Source organism: Stylophora pistillata, chromosome 9 (assembly GCF_964205215.1).
Source record: "Stylophora pistillata chromosome 9, jaStyPist1.2, whole genome shotgun sequence".
NCBI lineage: Eukaryota > Metazoa > Cnidaria > Anthozoa > Scleractinia > Pocilloporidae > Stylophora > Stylophora pistillata.
Window position 1 is genome coordinate 18,810,909 of NC_142527.1, and position 21,182 is coordinate 18,832,090.

Genomic DNA, 21,182 nt, shown 5'->3' on the forward strand with positions numbered 1-21,182 from the left:
AGAGACCAGTCTTCTCGAACATCTCCACGAACTTCTGCTACAATGCTGGGAGGAAGGAAGTGTGCCTCAGGACATGCGTGACGCCAACATCATCACGCTCTACAAAAACAAAGGTGATCACAGCGATTGCAATAACTATCGCGGAATATCCCTCCTCAGCATCGTCGGCAAGACCTTTGCCCGCGTCGTGTTGAACAGACTGCAGTCACTGGCAGAGCGTGTGTACCCAGAATCACAGTGCGGATTTCGAGCCGAAAGGTCCACGCTCGACATGATCTTCTCTTTGAGGCAGCTACAAGAGAAATGCCGTGAGCAGAGACGCCCCCTGTACATCGCTTTCATAGACCTGACCAAAGCATTCGACCTGGTCAGCAGGTCAGGTTTGTTCCAACTCCTGCACAGGATTGGATGCCCCCCCAAGCTCCTGAGGTTGATCACCTCCTTCCACAAGGAAATGAAAGGTACTGTCCAGTACGATGGCTCCTCCTCGGACCCCTTCCCCATCAAGAGCGGCATCAAACAAGGGTGTGTCCTTGCGCCGACACTTTTTGGCATCCTGTTCTCCCTGCTGCTGCGCTATGCCTTCAGCCAATCCGAAGAGGGCATCTACCTGCACACCAGGAGCGACGGTAGCCTGTTCAACCTGGCACGCCTCCGAGCCAAGACAAAGGTGCGCAAAGTCCTCATCCGGGAGATGCTCTTCGCTGATGATGCTGCCATCACAGCTCACACCGAAACTGCCCTACAGGAGCTCATCAACTGCTTTGCCCATGCCTGTTCACAGTTTGGCCTCACAATCAGCATAAAAAAGACCAACATCCTGGGCCAAGACGTCAGCACTGCTCCCAGCATCTCCATAGGTGACTGTACCCTTGATGTGGTGGAGGACTTTACCTATCTTGGGTCCACCATCTCCAGCAACCTCAGCCTGGACACCGAGCTGAACAGGAGGATCAGCAAGGCCTCAACAGCTATGGCCCGCCTGACCAAGAGAGTGTGGGAGAACACTATGCTCACCATCAAGACCAAGACGCAAGTGTACCAGGCGTGTGTGCTGTGCACACTGCTGTACGGCAGCGAGAGTTGGACTCCCTACACCCGGCAAGAACACAGGCTCAATGCTTTCCACCTGCGTTGCCTCAGGAGAATCCTCGGTATCACCTGGCAGGATCGCATCCCAAACACCGAAGTCCTAGCAAGGGCAGGAACTGTGAGCATGTACGCCCTGCTAACCAAGAGACGCCTGCGATGGCTCGGTCATGTCAGCCGCATGCAAGATGGCAGGCTACCGAAAGACATTCTGTACGGTGAGCTTGCCACTGGGTCCAGACCCACTGGACGACCTTTGCTCCGCTACAAGGATGTGCTCAAGCGTGACCTGAAAGCGGGTGGCATTGCGCCAGCAGGCTTCGAAGCACTGGCAGCGGACCGCAGTGGCTGGCGATCCACCACCATGTCAGCCATCAAGACAGCAGAGCAGAAAAGAGAGGAGCAGTGGGAGGACAAGAGAGCTCACAGGCGCCAGAGAGCAGAGGCCAACCCATCCCCCTCGGACGACAACGTCTTCGCATGCAGCAACTGCAGCAGGATCTGCCGCTCGAGGATCGGTCTCTACAGCCACAGCCGGCGCTGCAGCTCCACCACAGACTGACCATGGGCGCAACTCCATTGTCTCCCGAGACAGAAGGACGCCAACCATGACATGCTGCTAAACAAAACAGAATAATTTCAGGCAAGTCAGCCAACACAGAAGGAGAAGAGAGACATTTCAACACTCTCCAAGGCATCACAAAGTTAACAAACAGAAGACCTCGTGATGTCATCACACTTAGTCTTGTCTGCCTTCAAGCTGAACAACAGATGGCAGAAACCAGGCAGGGAAATGCAGTGAAAGCCCAAGAATCCCAAATCTCAAAATATTGTAGGGCAATACCACTATTTCCCAACTCAATCATACCAAATCAGTATATTGCAAGAAATCCTAAAGAATAACAGGCTCACCTCCAGAGCATACGTGATTTCCTTATCTCCGGTGAAGGTGTTTGGTGGCAGCAAATTGCCTGTGGAGTGGAGTTTCGGGATGGTACAGATGAGCTTGATTTCAGACCTCAAGGTCCATCTCTCCACCATTTAAGGTCAAGCAGCCTGGCATTAGAAGAGTAACACCTCAAGCAATGTTGGGAAATCTGCCTAGCCAATGAAGCAATCACAATTCCTCATAGAGTCATCAGGTTGTATGGAGATAATGGTGACTGTATTCAAGTGATCCACACAAACTTTCTGGATGCTGACCGTGGAGACAGTGGTGATGAAGAAAATGAAAATGCAGACAACCCCATAACATCTACAAGCAACGAACAATGTGAACTTGAGCACTGGGGCGAGGATACCGAAGAGCAAGCAGAGAGTGTGGAATTAACTGCAATGGACAATGGAGCCTTTCATGCTTTGAATAAAGAACCTAGTATCTGTCATGATTCTGCCGATGAAGATAATGGTGCAGACAATCAGGGACTCCAGATAACAAATGTCTCTTCACTCTCCACTACAGATGAACACCAGCCTCTCAAGAAAAGCAGTTCTAAGCTCCAAAATGTTTCATCAAGAAATGATACTACCATTACAACTACCCCTGAATTCAAAGAACTTCAAAACAAACACCACAGAAATTCAAGTGATAAATGTCAACAGTCCAGTAAGCAACTTGCCACAAGGCTTTGCAAAAACATTGCAAAAATTTTGGGAGAGACAGATGATGTCTGCAGCTTGGATAAAGAGAAGATCAAAAATGTCACCCAACAAGTCATGTTTACAATAAGACGTACCAAAACCTCTTTTCAGGAATGAAGACAAAGATACTGACAAAAGGTATATCATTAAAGAAAGAACATAACACCTGGGACAGGGAATACTGTCTTAACCATGACTTCCTTGAACCGAGTTTGACTGATGTAAAAAAGACAAGAAACAATACTGTCTTACAAGAAAGCATAAACACTTTCATAAAATAAGGTTATCAATCCACTATTTATCTACAATAAAAAATTGTCCTTTAATAAAATTTTCATGTTAAATATCTTACAAGTCTAATATATTAGACCTTGTCTCAACTGTGACATGAAGTACACATATCGGTAATTTAGTTTTAATATCAGCTATTTATTCCAGCAAGTAGCAACATTTTCAAAACTTAATGGCTTTTTCAATTCCAAGCCTGCTCATCCCCCTGGGCATTTGTCAAGTTGTACATGTAGGTACCCGCAGTGGAGCATTTGCTAGCAAAGGGCTGCACTCCCGTGGCAGGGCATTTGACATTAAGAATTATAAACCGGTACTCTTTAAAAACAAAAGCCCACTTTGTTAGACATCAAAGGATTAAACCTAAGTAAAGGTTTAACTAACTGGAAACTCGTGCCCCACAACCACCACCACAAAAATTCTTTTTCGTCTTCCATGTGCGAGAAAATCGAGGGGGAAGTGAGTATGGTGTGAGTTGTAAGTTTTCCAAAAGGGCACACAAGGTTAAAAATGGATCATATTTTTATTTGAAATATCCACAGTTCGTGGGAAAAAAAGGACAAACCAGTAAGTTAATTGCTAATATGTTAAAAGTAGCTTACCTCATCTGCCACGTCCTCTCCCAAAGTACATTTGTAAAAACGGGCGATAAATGATTGCCGATTGCTCACCACTGAAGTAACTGTAAAACCCCACGATTACTGAAATCTTCCACGGGAAGAAGCCACTGTGTAAACTGGCCATAGCTGGAAACAACACTACAACGACCTATATTTATCTGGCCCAAGTGACTCTTTTTTATAAAATCAAAAATAATCCCATAGATCTTGAATTCCCATTTTCTATCCAACCAGCTCCTTGACCAAGGATCCAACATGCCATGCTCCAGCCCCACACAAGTATTTTGGTGCACAGTTATTCTCCGTTTATACAAACTGTTCGAGTATGGAATAAACTGTCAACTCAAACAGTCCACGCTAAGAACATTACATCTTTTAAATCATTAGCCATATGGGACATTCAGAACATGAAGACCCCGAACCACCTGAAAAAGATTTTGAACTAATTACATTTATTGTTTCTTTTAGACTTCACATATTTATCGTAGATTATTAGCACTACAAATTAGTTATTCTATATCTCCCAGCATTAGCCCAGCTATTTGGGAGTACAAGTTGCAAGTCCAAGTCCATTCACCGCCATATTTGTCTTGCAACAGGAGATTTTACAAGGGGTTAGTAACTACGCCCAAAAAAAGAATCGCAGCCATTGCCAGATTTCATACGTTGGGGAACTGGAATCGAGTTTCCTTGTTTGCTAGACGAAAGTGCCGCCATATTGATAATGGCGGACAGGAAGTGTTTAGTTAAACTTAGTCCGTGACATTTTACCTTTGTTCTTGTTTTTCTTGTTGCGTTACGTTTCGGTACATATACACGAAGTACAGTTTGGTCACGTTTTGGACTGTAGCTTCTCACACGTGTTCTTATGGACGAGCTCTAGCGGCTGTAAACTCTTGTTTTTAGGTATCCATTTGTTTATTCGTCCTTTTGTTTGTTTTCTTTCTCAGTTTTCACCGTCTTATAACCAATTTCTCGTGACATGTTCATACTATCAATTGTGATGGTCGAAAATTAAAGGAATATTACGGATAATGCGTCGAAGTTTTGTGCTATCCCCAACATGGTGAAAAAATTTTTTGTCCTACCAAGAGTAATTTGTTGAAGACAATCCCTCTACCTGAATCTATTGAGGAATGATCGCTTCGAGTGCAATTGATGGTATAGGTGGAGTGGATCACAGGATTGTGGATCGAGGAATAGACCAAGTTGATTCAGGTTTGGAGATAAATCAAATGGACCCTGGAATGAGCCTGTCAGTTAAAGCCAAACAAGATTTTCCCCTGGACACTGGAGTCACAGCCTTTTCACTGCCGTCTGCTGATCTTAACCCACCATCAGCACTAGAAGCATTTGGATACTCGCTACACCAGGACCCCCTGCCAAATACACAAATCGATTTCAGTGAAGTTTTGCGACAAAAGGGTATAAGTGAACAACATCGACTGGCGAACTCGTGGAACAAAGTTGCTACATATGTCGCTGCCGAAACGCAACAACTGCGTACTTGTCTTTACACAAATTGGGACCCCTCATCCGCCCAGAAAATGGTAAAGAGTTTAACCCTTGCCTGGAATTCCTTCAAAGCTATTCATGCAAAGTACGTTCCAGGAATTAATGAAAGGAAACGTCTTCACAAAGTAGGAGCAGGATTCGAGTCCCTCAATGAAACAATGACAATGCTGATGAAATCTCTATAAAGAGTGGAAAAACACACTGGAGTTCTGTGTCTTCAAAGGCCTCTTCATCATCTAGAAAGGAAAAGTTACGTACAGCTCTGTTAGCCAAGAAGAAGCTGGAGCTCGCGAAGCGAAGAGCTGAAGAGGAGGCCGAGTTAGCCAGACAAAATTCAAAAACTGAACTGAGGCGTTTAGAGGATGAGGAAACTTTAGCAGAGCTAGATTAAAAAATTGAAAGGGATTACGATGAAGGAACTGGTCTACTGGGCGCCAATAATGAGGTTCCTCCAAATTATGGGACTGATAATCTTCCATTCCAACACGACCGTAAACCTGCTCTTGAAGAGTCGGAGCCAAGTAGGCTGGACATCTCTAAGAGGCCATGTAAGACAATGCCAGATGTTGCACCAGTAGATTACTCCACCCCCTTCGACAAGGTACCAGTACATGTTTCCCCCATGCGCGAAAATAAGGAAGACCAGCTACCAGTTACCAACTCCCGTCTCTCTTGCCATGAAGACCTAAACTCCTTTGAGTGCAAGCCTAAGGCTGTTCCAGTTACTAAACAAGAGAAGAATACCCCTCAAGATCATGTAGCAGCTATGTGGAAGGTGCAGCTCCTAAATGGTACTGTCCCGACTCAATTTAGTGGTAATCCACCTGAATTTCCCTTCTTTAGGAGCAGACCCGCACACATCTTGAAAGTGAGCTGCAAAATGACGCCCAAAGAGTTGAGTACTTACCAAAATTCTTGAAAGGTGAAGCACTCAAAGTAATCCAAAGAAACCAAGGCTGCTCCTATGACGATCTCATGAAGACTTTAGAGGAGCATTTTGGTCAACCAATCCAGGTGTCTCAGGCCTGCATTTCGTCAAAAGGCAGGCCTCAATCTGAAATGACCCGGTATTTGGATCCCAGCATCAAAGACGAGAAAACAAAGAGGAAAACAGGAATGCCCTGAGAAGCAAAGGGACACTACTGCTGCCAGCAAAGAATACCACAATCTCATCCACACAAGTCGAGAATCAATTCAGAAAAAGACCCTTAGCCACCTGCTCCATCTGTAAGTCTGGATCTCATCATTTGCAGCACTGCCCGATCATTTCGCAGTGCAATCGTATGGCTGTGAGGCGTCAGTGCACAGCATCGTATGGATTTTGCTTTAATTGCGGCTGTCCCAAACCTAATCACAGCGGTTCCGCCTGCCCAGAGCCCCCAGCTTGTACCAAGTGCACTGGTCATCATCTAACATTACTGCATAAGGAGAATGACAGTGGCCGTCGCTTCAGGACAAGAGATCAGAAAGGAGATGTTGCTAATAATAATGCCAACCAACAAGTGCCTCCTGTTGCTACACCCCCCCTCCAACCACAGGGTTCAAGACAAGAAATAGAACCTCCAGCGGGCAACAAACATCAGTCCTCAGTAAGTTCAAATAACATAAGCACCGAAAGGGCTCAAGTCTTGCTAAACGTCCTACCAGTAACTGTCACCACAGAGAATGGTGCTTCCCTTTCTACCAATGCGTTTTTGGACAATGGCTGTACTGACACTCTCATTGATAGTGAACTTGCTGATCAGCTTAATCTGGAGGGACCTTTAGAAAAAATTAGTATCAAGACGATAAGGAACAAAGAGGAACTAATAGAAAGTAAATGTGTGTCATTCACCCTAAGTCCTGTGGAAGGGTGTGGCCGTGATATAGATGTCAATGAAGCCTATGTCCTCCCAGATCTCAATCAGTCGGAACAAGTTTTGCCAGAGAAAGTGGATTTTAAGGACTATCCCCACTTGCAAGGTCTGACCTTTCCAGAGGTTGACATGAAACGAGTATCAATAATTGCGGGAAATATTTTACCCGCAGCACACTTGCAAAATGAAGTCAGGTTCCCACCAGACGAAAATGGCCTCCATGGTTGTCGATCTCCACTGGATTGGAGTATCACAGGGCCCCTAAACAGTAGCAGGAGAAAGCAAGCGTCTGTTAACTTTCTGTCAGTCGGCCCCATTGAACGTTTCTGGAAGATCGAAGACTACGGAGCAATGAGGACAGGCGACAAACCACTGTCCATTGAAGATAAGCGAGCTTTGAAGATTCTAGAGGATACCACCACATTCATAAATGGGCATTACGAAGTTGGCCTTTTGTGGAGGGAAGATGAGCCACGGCTGCCAAACAACTACACCCTAGCCAAAAGGAGACTGAACTCCTTAAGCGACACCTCACAAAACCTGAAAATTGGGAGCTTGCTGCCAAGTACCACGAGGTCATGGATGAGTATATCTCTAAAGGCTACACCCGAAAACTATCTCGTGAACAAGCAGCTATGGAGACTTCATACACCTGGTACCTGCCTCATCACCCAGTAATCAATCTCAACAAACCTGGAAAGCTTCGCATCGTTTTCGATGCCGCAGCTGAGTTTCAGGGCACATCCCTATACAAGAAGCTCATCCAAGGCCCAGACATGACCACCGGTCTCATTGGGGTGCTGCTGCACCTTCAGCAAGGAGAGGTTGGGCTGGCTGCTGATGTGGAAGCTATGTTCCCACCAAGTAAGGATGCGGTAAACAAGACCAAGATGCTCTACGTTTCTTACGATGGACTGATTATTACGGGCAGCCCCCAGACGTCTATGTCATGGAAGTGCACATATTCGGTGCTACTTCCTCTCCTTGCGTTGCAAACTTTGTCTTGAGGAGAACAGCTGCTGACAATGCTGAAAGGTTTGATAAGGAGACACTGCCATTGTTGAGAAGAATTTTTATGTCGATGATGCCTTACCGTCATTCAAAGACGAGAACTTGGCAGCCAGAGCAGCATCCCGCTTGGCAGAAATGTTAGGAAGTGGTGGATTTCACTTGACAAAAGTCATGTCAAATAGCAAAGACTCCTTCTCCAAAATACCTGCTGAAAGAAGAGCCAAACCAGAACTGAATCTTGACCTGGATGAATTACCAATGTTGAGACAGATCAGCTAGGTTTTGAAATTAAAACTGTAACTCGCCCCGAGACAAAGCGTGGGATCCTATCCTCTATCTGTTCTCTGTATGACCCCCTAGACTTTGCTGCACCTGTAGCCCTCACGGCAAGAGCGCTGATACAAGATGCATGGAAGGCTAAGCTAGTTTGGGATCGACCACTAAATGAAAACTTCGTAAGTAGATGGAGATCCTGGAAAAGACAGCTGCAGTCCTTGTCAGAATTGCACATCCCGCGTTGTTACTTTTCCCCCAGATTTGATGTGCTGAGGAGTAAACTACAGCTACACATCTTCTCCGATGTTTCGGAAGTTGGGTATGGAGCAGCTGCATACTTAAGAATTCAGGATCCTGATGACCCCGTCCACTGTTCATTCGTGATGGGCAAGGCAAGAAATGCTCCTATTAACCCTTTGGTGACGGACCTCGTAAATATCGAAACCCGAGGAACGATGACGTTTTCGTCTCTAGAACAATGGTTTTTTGCGTTACCTAACCAATTTTTCGCTAAAAATAGTCAGTGAATGTAGCCAATCAAATGAAAAGCATTTTGCCACCCATATACCTGATTGGTTAGTCGAAATTCACCTTGAGGAAAAGTGGCGTGACACGAAAGGGCATTTTCAAAATGGCGTCTTCAAGCAAGCGACCGCGTGTGTGTTTCACGGCTGAAGAAGTAGCTGAAATTTGTGCTCGAGGCGATAGTGACCCTGAAAGTGATATTGATAGTCAGACTGGGGGAATTTCCAGCGGAGAAGAGTACGAATTAAACCAAGAAATCGAAGGAAACAGTGATTCAGAGGAAGAGTTGAGGTAAGGGATTGTGTAAACAACATGATGAAATGCACGCGTGTTGGAATTTAGTCACTATTTTGCCCATTTTGTACTTTCTTTCGCCCTCTTTACATGAAAAATACATTTCCATGACTTTTTCTAAAGTAGAAGTAAAGAAATAGAAGGATTTTACGCTGTTTTAACCATTTTTTCTAACATTTTTTACTACCATTGAATCAGATGATTTCTTTCCCGCAATGTGTAATGCGAGATGCCAAACATGTGTTTGCGAGAAAATACTCAAAAAGATATTTCTTGGTTATTTGGCCATTATTTTCCCTTCTTTTGCTGTAATATAATGTATATCTTACCTTTTCTTTTTTGAGAACCCTTTTGTAAGCGATTTTTATGGAGTGAGGATGTTTTATTTACACTAAACATTCTTTGTACTCGTTTCATTTGCAATATTATAACAATGAACACAGTGTGTTGCATAAATAGCGGGAAATTTTCTGCATGAGTTATTCATTGAATTCCAGGCTTTTACTTTGCTGGAAGTAGTATACAAACAACTGTTTTATTGAATACTTAGGCAAAATACCCTGTATAAAATGGTCTTGAGAAAGTCAGCTTTTATTAGATTTATTTATCATCAGGGAAATCTTACCTTTCCGTGACCTTTGATCAGATAACATGACAACATGTGAAGTGAAAGTTTTTTGTTTCTTGAGCCCTTCAGAATTAGTTTAGAACTGGTTCATTCAAATAAACAGAATCCAGTTTATGCTGGTAATGCAGTTTTTGCCTTGATCAAGTTTATAAAAATTCAGAAGATAAATATATTTCTATATTTTTGCAGCATCTCGGATTCAACTGACAATGTTGAAATTTCTGGGAATGACTTCAATGAGCAGTCTGAAGATGAGGTAAGTAATCCTGATCCTCCTCCAGAGCAACCAGCAAGACCAAGAGGAAGAGCAAGAGGTAGGGGACAACGCCGACAGAGGCCAGGAAGAGGTAGGGGTAGGGGTAGGGGTAGGGGTAGAGGTAGGGGTGCCCTCCCACCGCCCCCTCCTGGAGGAGCTGCAGCTGCTCCTAGGGAAAAAAGTTATGATGATCCTGATACACCAAACCAGATCCCGCCTTTTAACCCCAGACGGCAACCTGGATTGCATCTGAATTTGCCAGTTCTAAGAGGTGCAATGACCAGGGCTGTTGATTTTTTCAAGCTTTTCTTCACAGCAGAGCTTGTTAGAAACATCAGCACCCATACAAATAGCTATGCGTGGGGGGCTATTGGTAACAAATCCTACTATGGTGACAAGGATGGTGTCTGGATTGAAACTTCTCCTCAAGAAATAGAAAAATTGATTGCCCTTATTTTGTATTGTGGCCTGGTAACTGTTAGTTCATTCCATCGGTATTGGAGCACAAAGACTTTGTACCATGGGTTGTGGGCACGAAGTATAATGTCACGAGACCGATTCAAGGCTCTGATGGCAATGCTCCATATTGTTGACCCCGATGATGAAGATGAGGAAGACAAATTAAGAAAGGTTAGTAGCTTCTTGGAATTTTTCAAGGATAAATGTAAAGCTTTGTACCAACCCTTTCAACGTGTTGCTGTTGACGAGAGAATGGTGAAATCAAAACATCGGTCTGGAATTCGTCAGTACATAAAAAATAAACCAACGAAGTGGGGAATAAAGCTGTGGGTGTTGGCAGATAGTTTGAATAGTTACACCTGTGACTTTGATGTGTACATTGGGAGACATGCAGGACATGAGGTAAGCGAAAATGGGTTAGGATATGATGTGGTTATGAGACTTGTCACCCCTTTGATGAACCAGGGATATCATTTATACTTTGACAACTTTTATACATCTGTAAAGCTTGTAAAAGATTTGTTTCGAGTTTTGATTCCAGCCACAGGTACAGCTGCTGAAAACAGAAGGGGCTTTCCTGAGTCAATGAAAAAAGGACAGGAATGGGCACGACGTAAAGACAGGGGAAGCATGAGATGGGTGAGAGATGGAGTTTGCCTGGCTCAACAATGGAAGGACAACCGACCAGTAACAATTCTGACTTCAATTGCAAATGCAAATGATTTTGTAATGGTTTCTAGAAAAGAAAAAGTAGGCAATGTTTGGAGAGAACTTGATGTAAAGCAGCCTAAGGCAATTGACCAGTATAATAACTACATGAATGCAGTAGATCGGTCTGATCAAATTCTTGCAAAGAACTGTGCTCTAAGAAAGTGTATGAGGTGGTGGAAGACATTATTTTTCCACATGATTGACATAGCTATTGTCAACAGTTTTATCTTGTTTCAACTTCATCGAGCAGAACACCCTGATGAAGAAGCACTCAAGCGCCCTAAAAAATTCGCAATTGCTGAGTATCGTGAGGAACTTGTGAGACAGCTAGCAGGCTTGGAAGAATATGGTCCTCCTCCAGTGTTCAAACCCCCAAAAAGGGATCCTGGAGAGTATGAAACAGCTCACATTATAAAGTTTTCTGACAAAAAGAGAAACTGCAAAGTTTGCTATGCAGCTACAAAGAAGGAGCTGAAAGTCAAGTCTTACTGTGATGCACCTCAATGCCAAGTTTTTCTGCACTGCTTACCAGATAAAAACTGCTTTGAAATATGGCACAGCAGGAACTATCATCTCAATCATTGACTTTATTATGACATTTCTGTTTGATTTAACTGTATTTTCGTTAGGTTAAGGCCCCTTGTGACCCCAAAGGTAGCGTCATAGCACTGGTTGGGGTTACACGATCCCCGTTTTCCACCAGGTGGTTTTTAGGGGTTTGCGTGTCCGGCTGTGATGCATGCAGATTTATTATTTTGTTAATGGCTGTCATTTTTGCATGGAAATCATTTTGAATGAGTGATTTTTAATTTTTGTTTAATTTGAATGCTCAATATGCACTTGTATAAGTCACATGCTTATGTATATAGTTAACCCAAAAAAGGCCTCAAGAGGGCACCCGAAAGATGTAACCATAACTTTTTAAATTCTTATTCAATTTCAATCAAATTTTCAGGAAAGATGCATTATATAATAGGGAAAAACTTTTCTTTTAACAGTTTTTAATGTGATATAAAGGAAGAAAGTTATTGAGTATTTACTCCAAAAATTTGTGTTGCGTGACAAAAATATTTGCATAAATTACCATAAATTAATTAATTAAAAGTAATAATGAACAATTAACAACACTGTCTTGAAGTCCATTTATTTAGCTTTAAAATGACATATAGTAGGACAAAATTGGTTGAATGTAACTGGAGCTAGCCTATCATAACTAAAAGGGGTCAAAAATGGTCATTTTTAGGGCAGTCACCAACGAGTTAAGTTCACGAGCATCCCAAGACTTGAACTACAAGCAGCTGTCCTGGCTACATGCCTAAATAAGATGCTAAGAGAAGAGTTAGATCTGTGCATTTGAGAAACCAAGTACTGGACTGACAGTGAAATAGTGCTCCACTACTTAAGAAATGAGAAGCGCTGATTCCAAACCTATGTCGCCAATCGCGTAGAAGAAATCAGAGAAAACTCAAAACCCGATGACTGGAATCATGTGCCGGGTACCTTAAATCCAGCTGATGATGTCTCACGTGGGCTGAGCCCATCACAGCTGAGCTCAAATCACCGTTGGTTACGAGGGCCGGAATTCCTCTGCCAGTCAGAATCTGTCTGGCCCAATGAAGAGCTTAAGGAGATTCCAGATGAAGTATTGGAGCTGAAAAAGGTCATCCATGCTAACCTTACTGACATAAGCACCGATCTCCGTACTAAACAACCAGAACCGCTTTCTGGGAATTGTTTAACTGTTATATCCCAGTGTATCATCGATTGGAATTGGAATCGACTCAGACGTCAAGTGGCTTGGCTTATTCGCTTCATTCACTTCCTTTGCAATCGGGAGACTGTTCAGAAGGGCCACCTTGCCATAGAGGACTATAATACTGCTGCCGTAGTCATCGCAAGACTTGTCCAACATTCAGCTTATTCCCAAGAAGTTAAAGACCTGAAGGCCAGAGGTGAAGTTAAGTCATCCAGTAACATTGTTACCCTGAATCCAGTGCTTGATGACCACGGTATCCTGAGAGTCAAAGGGCGCGTAACATCACCGCCAGTCGCTGACGCTGCTAGGAACCAGGTGATTCTGCTGCGAAATCACCCAGTAACTGCCATGACTGTCCGCCATATCCATGAATCGATCGGCCACCTTGGCCGCGAGTACCTGATAGCAAAGATACGCGAAAAGTATTGGATCCCTCAGATTAGAGTTTTGGCTCAATCCATCCTTGCATGATGTATCCTGTGCAAGAGGTTAAAAGCGAAGCTGATGACTCAGCAAATGGCTCCTCTCCCGAAAAGTCGCATGATGGCCTATCAACCTCCATTTTCGTACTCAGGCATGGACCTATTTGGACCCCTATATGTAAAGCACAGAAGAGGAACAGCTAGATGCCGGTGCTGTCTGTTTACCTGCTTAAATACTCGTGCGGTCCACCTAATTGGTTCAGTCGATGAGTACTGACAACTTCCTACTGTGTCTACGAAGATTCATTAACAGTCGCGGTGAAGTGCTTGAACTAAGATGTGACCAAGGCTCAAATTTCGTCGAAGCTGAAAGGGAACTCAGAGAAGCGCTTAAGTCGTGGAACCAACAACAGATTGATCGGGAATTGCTGCAGAGAGGTTGCAAATGGGTCTTTCAGTCCCCTACCGCCTCTAGCATGTCGGGGATCTGGGAGCGGATGGTGCGCAGTGCCAAGACCGTTCTTGAAACTCTCTTTTCACGGAAGTCGAACGAGTGCTGAATCGCCAAGCACTCACTGCCAACTCAGATGACCCAAACGACTTGTAGCCGCTCACTCCTGCCCATTTTCCTGCCTACCTCCAAGCGCGTTCGAAAGGGCTGATAACTACCGGGGGAAATGGAAGCAATTCCAATTCCTGGCAGACCTGTTTTGGAAGCCATGGCTATGGGAATACCTGCCAACCCTGCAAATTCGAGGAAAATGGCGAAAAGCCCTGCCCAATTTAAAACCAAATGCTCTGGTCCTACTGGTTGATGAAAACGCACCAAGAGGGCATTGGAGGCTTGGAGATCTACCCTGGGGCCGATGGAATGGTACACACAGCGAAAGTCAAATCGAAAGACTCCGTGTTCATGCACCCGATTCAGAAGCTGTGCCTACTGGAAAATGATTTTAAGAAGACCTAAACTTGAGCTGAACCAGGAGTTTTGGGCGATCATCCAACCGAGTCGTCCCAAGGCGGGCAGAATGTTTAGTTAAACTTAGTCCGTGACGTTCTTGTTTTTCTTGTTGCGTTACATTTCGGTACATATACACAAAGTACAGTTTGGTCACATGTTTTTGGACTGTAGCTTCTGACACGTGTTCTTATCGACGAGCTCTAGTGGTTGTAAACTCTTCCTTTTATCGTTTGGTTCACACCAAACGTAAGTAGGATTTCGATTAACGCTTGTTTTTAGGTATTCATTTGTTTATTCATCCTTTTGTTTGTTTTTTTTCTCAGTTTTCACCGTCTTGTAACCGATTTCTCATGACTTGTTCATACTATCAATTGTGATGGTTGAAAATTGAAGGAATATTACGGATAACGTGTCAAAGTTTTGTGCTATCCCCAACAGAAAGAACACTGGATGGCATTGGAACTGTGCGAGTGCTTTATGCAAAAACAATTTCCGCACAAAAGGTGTTACTTATTACACGTTATGGTCCAACCCTGAACTGCGAAACGGCTATGAAAAAGTTCTTATAAAGAGAATGTAAACTCACAGAAACATGTAATTTGCAGCGCCCACTGGAGCACAGGAAGAAAATCTAAAGATCAATTACCACACGTAATTTGTACACAAGGGTATGCTGAAAAAAATAGCAAAAGAGTACTCTAAATATCCAACTGTCGAGCTGAAACAAGAACTTTATTGTGCAAGGAGATTGCTGTCTTCTACGTTGTCCAATGTGAACTGTACTCCTAGAAAAGCTCCTACAAGGAGGGCGCCACTTCCTCCGCCTCCAGTCAAAAAAAGACGAATTTCATTGGAGAAACTTCATGAGGAAAATGCTGCTTTAAAATGTCAAGTTGAAAAGCTGACGAAAGAGCTGGACGACAAAAGGAGCCATATTGACAGTTTGCAACAGGAGTTCACAAAACTTCATACAGAACTGAGTTTTAATTCACAGTATTATCAACGCAGCTTGCTGCAATGAAATTGGCAATGGAAATGAAAGAGTTCAACTATGAATCGTTCAAGCAACTCCCCCAGAATTTTTTTAATGACTGGTTTAACAAAAACTGAATTTGATTGTCTTTTTGAATGTGTAGAACCTTTCCTGGAGACAATCATTTATCCAGACTGCAAAGACAGTGAAAATTCGTCACATCTCAGGAAACTAGACATGAAAACAGAGCTCATGTGTTTTTTAACAATTTGCAGATATGCACTGCACCTTGTGGTGATGGCTTGGATGACTGCCACCAGTTCATCAACAATGTCCAGGATCTTTGTTGGCTGGTGTGTTTCTGGGTAGTATTTTTGAATCCATTGAGATGACTCCACTTCCTGGATTTGTAGAAAAATATATGCCAAAAGACTTTGTGGAGGCAGGGTACAGTGATACTGCAGTCATTGGTGATGCAACAGAACTTTGGATTTCTCAGTCTGAGAATTACGATTTGAACAATATTACATTCTCGACCTACAAGAACCATACGACAGGAAAGATTTGTGTATGGACAGTGCCAGCTGGTTTTCTAATCCATTGTACAGATGCATATCCTGGAAGTATCAGATGCATATCCTGGAAGTATCAGCCTAGTGAGATGACTATTCTCTTCATGATGCCACTCAGTAACAACCTCATGCTTAAAGTACTACTACGACGAAAATTTTTGTTTTTTTTTTCCGGGTTTTTTCAACTTAAATCTTTTCTATATGTTCAAAATTATACAAATAGCGAAAAACTGGAATGATACTTGCGTACGGGGGCTGGAAATTTCCCACTGAAAAGTGCGTAGATACTGTCCGCCATTACAAAGTTCGCAAAACAATAGCCCGCGAGATCTCTTAAAGCAGTCTTCCGTTTGACCACGTGATTTATCCACTGTTACGTAGAAACATCAACCAAAATATTCGCATTTGGGAAAAGCTTGTGTTTAGAGCCGTTTATAAGACGTTTAAGATGTCATCTCCATCGGATTCCTCTTCCTGTACATCTGAAAGTGATCAAGAAAGTTTTATAGTTGACGAAGTGATTGGGGAATTTTCTGAATTTGCGCCGTACGACGACAGTTACAAATCACTTGCCACCGAGGAAGAAGCCACGGTCTACAACGAAAGAGTTCACCGCGAAGAAGAAGAGGAGAAACAGTTTCAGCGAAGATATTCGGGAGAGGTGCCAACGAATGAATGGTATGGTATTATCATGGAATGTAGATTTATATTTTTATTTTCCAATTTAAAATACCCGTCATAAAATCGTTGCTATGTGATTAACTGAAGTCCTGATTTTAGGCGATAGTTTTATTAAAGCGGTCAGACAAGTAATGATTTTATACAGACGTGTTTTTTTTTCTTTTGACAAATTCTTCACATTATTTTGCAGGTGTTTGTGCTCAAACTGCTCTGTCAGCCTTCTGACAAAAGCGGAGTGCATTTGCTGTAAAGAGATAGATCGCTGCGAAGAGTTCATGGAAGAAGCCATTGGAGACTTGAACGTTTGCATAACCCTCCATCCAGGGTTTGAAAGCGTCTGCTTAAACCGCCACGTATTGGAAGTGGCTGCTCTGGGCCTAAAAACACGAGCTGGAAAGTCGTACACAACTGTTCGTGGGTAAAGCAACAAAAGTGATGATGAGTAAGTTGGGGGTATTGTTGACTTTGTATCGGAACGATCGAACCCTACAAAGCATTGAATAATTGATACATCTAAGCTTATCGCCTTGGATTGATCTCATAGATTCACATTTTTTATTTTCTAAATGGCTTTATTGGCCCCACTGCTTATTTTTAAAAGGAGTATTTATTTATCTCCATCCAATCCTTCCTTGAATGAACAGTGATGTTATTTCCCTCACTAGATTCCTGAGGTCTGTGGCCTATTGCCAATTTACAAGACTGCTGTGGAGTTATATTGGTAGTTCCAGGCGATACCCCTTGCCCTGTTGTGCCTACAATAAAATCAGGAAACAATTTCCGAGTGAAAATGGCCATTACCGTGGATTCGAAGATGAAGAAAATGAATAATAAATCCACATTTTGCTCTTGAAGAGTGTCATGTGTCATTGGGGCCAATAAGGACCTGCAGTAGTTGCTTGAATACTTGTCTGCAAGCATTTTGTTTACAGGACAAGCAAACTTGGCCCTTATGACCTCGTTTTGGTGCCACTCGCCCAGCTTATACCAGTTGACGGCCATTTTGGAAAAAGGTCTATTCTATGAGCTATACTTCACAATTCTCAGCCACTTACTCGCTTGTTGTTCAATGACAAAATTGCCCACTCTGTGAAGCCCTGTACTTCTAGCATTCAGTAAACTCAACTTTAGTGGCTGGGAATTGTGATGTTGCTCCAATTTTCAGGAACACAAATAATACAAATTCAATGTAGTTCATCCTCAATTTAATTAGTTTTAATTAATCATTTCTTTCTTTTCACTTGGCTTGAATTTCCACAATTTGATCATTCGTCCTCGGTCATGTCACATTGCCCTATTTTGTGACCAAGTCTTCTTTTGCCACATTTAGAGCAGTGAGGAGGTCGTCTGCCACTGTTAGATGTCTGTCGAGTTTGTCTCCCTTAATTATCTGATGTCATCTGAATTTCATCGTCTGAAATTTAAACCATACATTCTAAGGCAAACTATTTTAGATAACTACTCAAGGGTCGAATGCCATTTAATAATTCATGTGCTTACCTGGGCAGGTTGGAGGGCAAAGAACCGTTGTTTTCTCTTTTCTTGTCTGGTATTTTGACAAGGCGCCTTCCCTGCTTTCTCTATCCGAAATGGTGTTTATAGGATCTGGAACCTCCCCTTTCAGTTCCTCCTCCAACAATTTCAGCTCTGCCCTGGTTGTCTTGGTAAGAATGTCATAGATGTCAGCAACATAATCTGGATAATAACAAAATACCTCGCTTAAAATGTTTCATATATCTTGGAACAGCATCGACTTTTTGCATTGTTATTGGTGAGATGGAAGGATCTAGACACATTCCATAACACATGGCTATGGTGCACTTTTTAAAGAATTTTCATAGTACTTTCTTGTTCTTTCCATAGTTTGCTGAAACCTTTGCTTCTCTCACTGTGGCCTCTCCATCCTTAAACTTGGGGAATGTCACTCGGAAAATAGGATTTCCAACTTCATCTACTTTTCTTCCCCTTTTTATATTGTAATTAAAGGGTAGGGCAGCCAGTATTGTTCTGTGAAAATACAATAACAACATAAACGTGGAGTGTAGCTACCTACTCAAATGTAACTCATTGTAATAATGCTATGAGGGATTACCAGCTACTTTTTAAAATAAACACACCCTGAGATAAAATATAAGTTTTGTCATGCTTCCAAGTTAAAATAGTACAGTGGAACCCCTCAAAACCAGACACCCTTGGCACCGGAGGAGATGTCCGGTTTAGAGGGGTGTCCGGTGTACACAGGTTTTACCCACAGGGCAATTTTAAGCAACATAATGTACTGTCTGACTGTAAGTACCAGCACATGGTACACGAGCACTTGATCAACTCAATTCTCTTCTCTAATGATAACTCGATTAGTTGGCATTTCGCTGATCTCTCAAACATAGTGATGTTTGTTCCTTCATTTGTTTCGCAAGTGATTTCACCCGCAACATGACAGTCTCTTAACCTGACCCCTATTGTTGTCACTCATTCAACTCAACAACAGCGGCACGATTCTGGACTTTAGATTTTTTGCTTTCGTATTGATAGAACAATGAGTAATTAGCTGATGCGTGTTCTCACTTCTGATTGGGATTTCACAGCTGCATGATTACGATTTTAGTTTTAATCATTTTAAAAAATGTGTGATTTGATTTTGGCAGCAAGCTTAAAACTTTCACGTCTGGTTTAACAAGGTCAATTTCTTTGTCAGTGTGTGATTATTTATTTATTTATTTATTCCACTTCACTGCAATTACATGGGAAAAAAACAAAAGAACACAATAATAACAAATTGGATTACATAACAAGGCAGTGGCTAAGACTAGAGGGGAACTGGCGAACCACACGTGCTAGTCAACCCATTATCAAGAAAATATACGGATATATAAAAAGTTAATCAAGGTATGTAACTAGCTAGTTTCTAACTACCTAACTGGGTAATCTAACTAGCTAACTAACAACCTTACTAACTAAGAGCTGGTTTAGCCCAGGTGGCACAGGGGTGCTCAGGGTCGAAAACCCTATCGTTATTAAAAAAAAGTGCATAGTCTCTTAAAAGAGGAAACACTACAGCTGGCCGTCCTCGATGCATCAGGCAGATTGTTCCATAGATATGGAATCCTATTAAAAAATGTTCCCTTAAAAAGTTCCGTCCTGTATCTATTAATTCTTAGTTTATGACTTGCATGTGATCTTAATCTCTCATCTGAACAAAATACGAATTACGTGAAGAGTTAAAATGCCCACACTTCAGTTTATAAAAATTTCAAAGATCCTTGACTTCTCTGCAGTACACCAGTGGTAGCAGGTTGAGACGTTTCAGGCATTCATTATAGCTAAAATCAGGTAACATAAGCCGAGTCGCACGTCGTTGCACCTCTTCTATTCTTTTTATCATAGCAATTGACTTTGGGCTCCAGATTTCAGAGGCGTACTCAAGGCGAGAACGTCCAGTTTCCAGAAGTGAGGGGTTCCGGTTTATGAGCTTAAAAATAGAGAAAATGTATGATTTGGGGGCCGAAAAAAATGTCCTCTATAAAGAGGATTCCGGTTTAATGACGGTCCCGTTTAGAGGGGTTCCACTGTATTATTATTTTGGTTTTCTAAGGATATGTAGGAAATGTTTATCTGATTACAGCGACACTGTGCGCTGCTCCGAGGAGACAGCTAGTGATAAAAGGTAAAATACTGTGAAATACTAGTGCTTTCTAAACTGGTAGTCATCCCAATAAATTTAGTTTTAGGCTAGGCTTTTATGCAACAATAAGGCAACATATCATATACAGTTTTCATTTCGAAAAGTCCTGGCAGCAAGTGCCAGTCGAAATTATACTATACTCTATTTGCAAGTGGGGTGGGGAATGGAAAGTTTTCAAATCAATTGTTTGCAGAACCATGAACACTGAAATGAATCATTTGCAAGCGCAATAAACCGAAATAGATTGTATGCAAGCCCCCAAATAAATTTTTTGCTACTGCAAAAAAAAAAAAAAAAATAAGTTGTTTGCATGCAAAACAATTTTTGTCTCTCCCCCCTTCAGAAAAATGTCTGTCAGGGTACAAGTGGGCATTTTAACAGCTGCACCTGCAACATTAAATTGATTACAAAAGCATAAGACCAGATAAATAGATATAAACCGATTAAAAACACGTGAACATTGACTGTGTCAAAGCGCGCAAAGCATCATCGATGTACTTTTTAGGAAGGCTTGGTTGGAATAAAAGCGGACTGATGTCCATTAAACTATCGGTAATTGAAAAATGTTCCTGCATCGTGCGATTACATCCAATATTAGTATGACCGAAACAATGCCGGATGTACATATTTCTAGTCTTGTAGGGCACCAGAAATTCTTCCCTACTATTATACGGGACGGTCCATTATTCACCCCAAATGTTTGGGGTGAATAATGGTGGTGGAAGGGGAGCCGAAAACTTTTCAAATAAATAATTTAAAGAGCCTTAAGCAGTGAAATAAATTATTTGCACACGCGATAAACCAAAATGAATTGTTTACGCATTTCATGTGGGACTAGGATCTCGGAAAAAGGCTCTTCTCATGTTGTCAACGCAGCAGGTGATGGGTATAAAGGTTTTGGAGCCTTTTCACGCACCAGACACCGCAAAAGGTGCGTTGAAAAAGCAAGCTTCTCTGTCGAGAAAT

General features: G+C 42.5%; 1 protein-coding gene, 1 long non-coding RNA gene and 1 pseudogene across 2 annotated transcripts; 2 read left to right on the forward strand and 1 right to left on the reverse strand.

Moving 5' to 3' along the window:
* Positions 1 to 1,701: 1,701 nt before the first annotated feature.
* Positions 1,702 to 3,231, forward strand: LOC148723653 (uncharacterized; annotated as a pseudogene).
* Positions 3,232 to 12,327: 9,096 nt separating this feature from the next.
* LOC148723654 (uncharacterized) lies at positions 12,328 to 13,396 on the forward strand. The gene is made up of 2 exons (XM_088734475.1): positions 12,328 to 12,337; positions 12,618 to 13,396. The coding sequence occupies exons 1-2, from the start codon at positions 12,328 to 12,330 to the stop codon at positions 13,394 to 13,396; spliced, it is 789 nt and encodes a 262-aa protein (XP_088590601.1).
* Positions 13,397 to 17,075: 3,679 nt separating this feature from the next.
* Positions 17,076 to 20,426, reverse strand: LOC148723655 (uncharacterized). Its single transcript, XR_015991696.1, has 3 exons — positions 18,379 to 20,426; positions 18,035 to 18,229; positions 17,076 to 17,948 (listed from the first exon to the last, which is right to left on the reverse strand). It is a non-coding gene; the product is annotated as an uncharacterized LOC148723655 (long non-coding RNA).
* Positions 20,427 to 21,182: the final 756 nt, after the last annotated feature.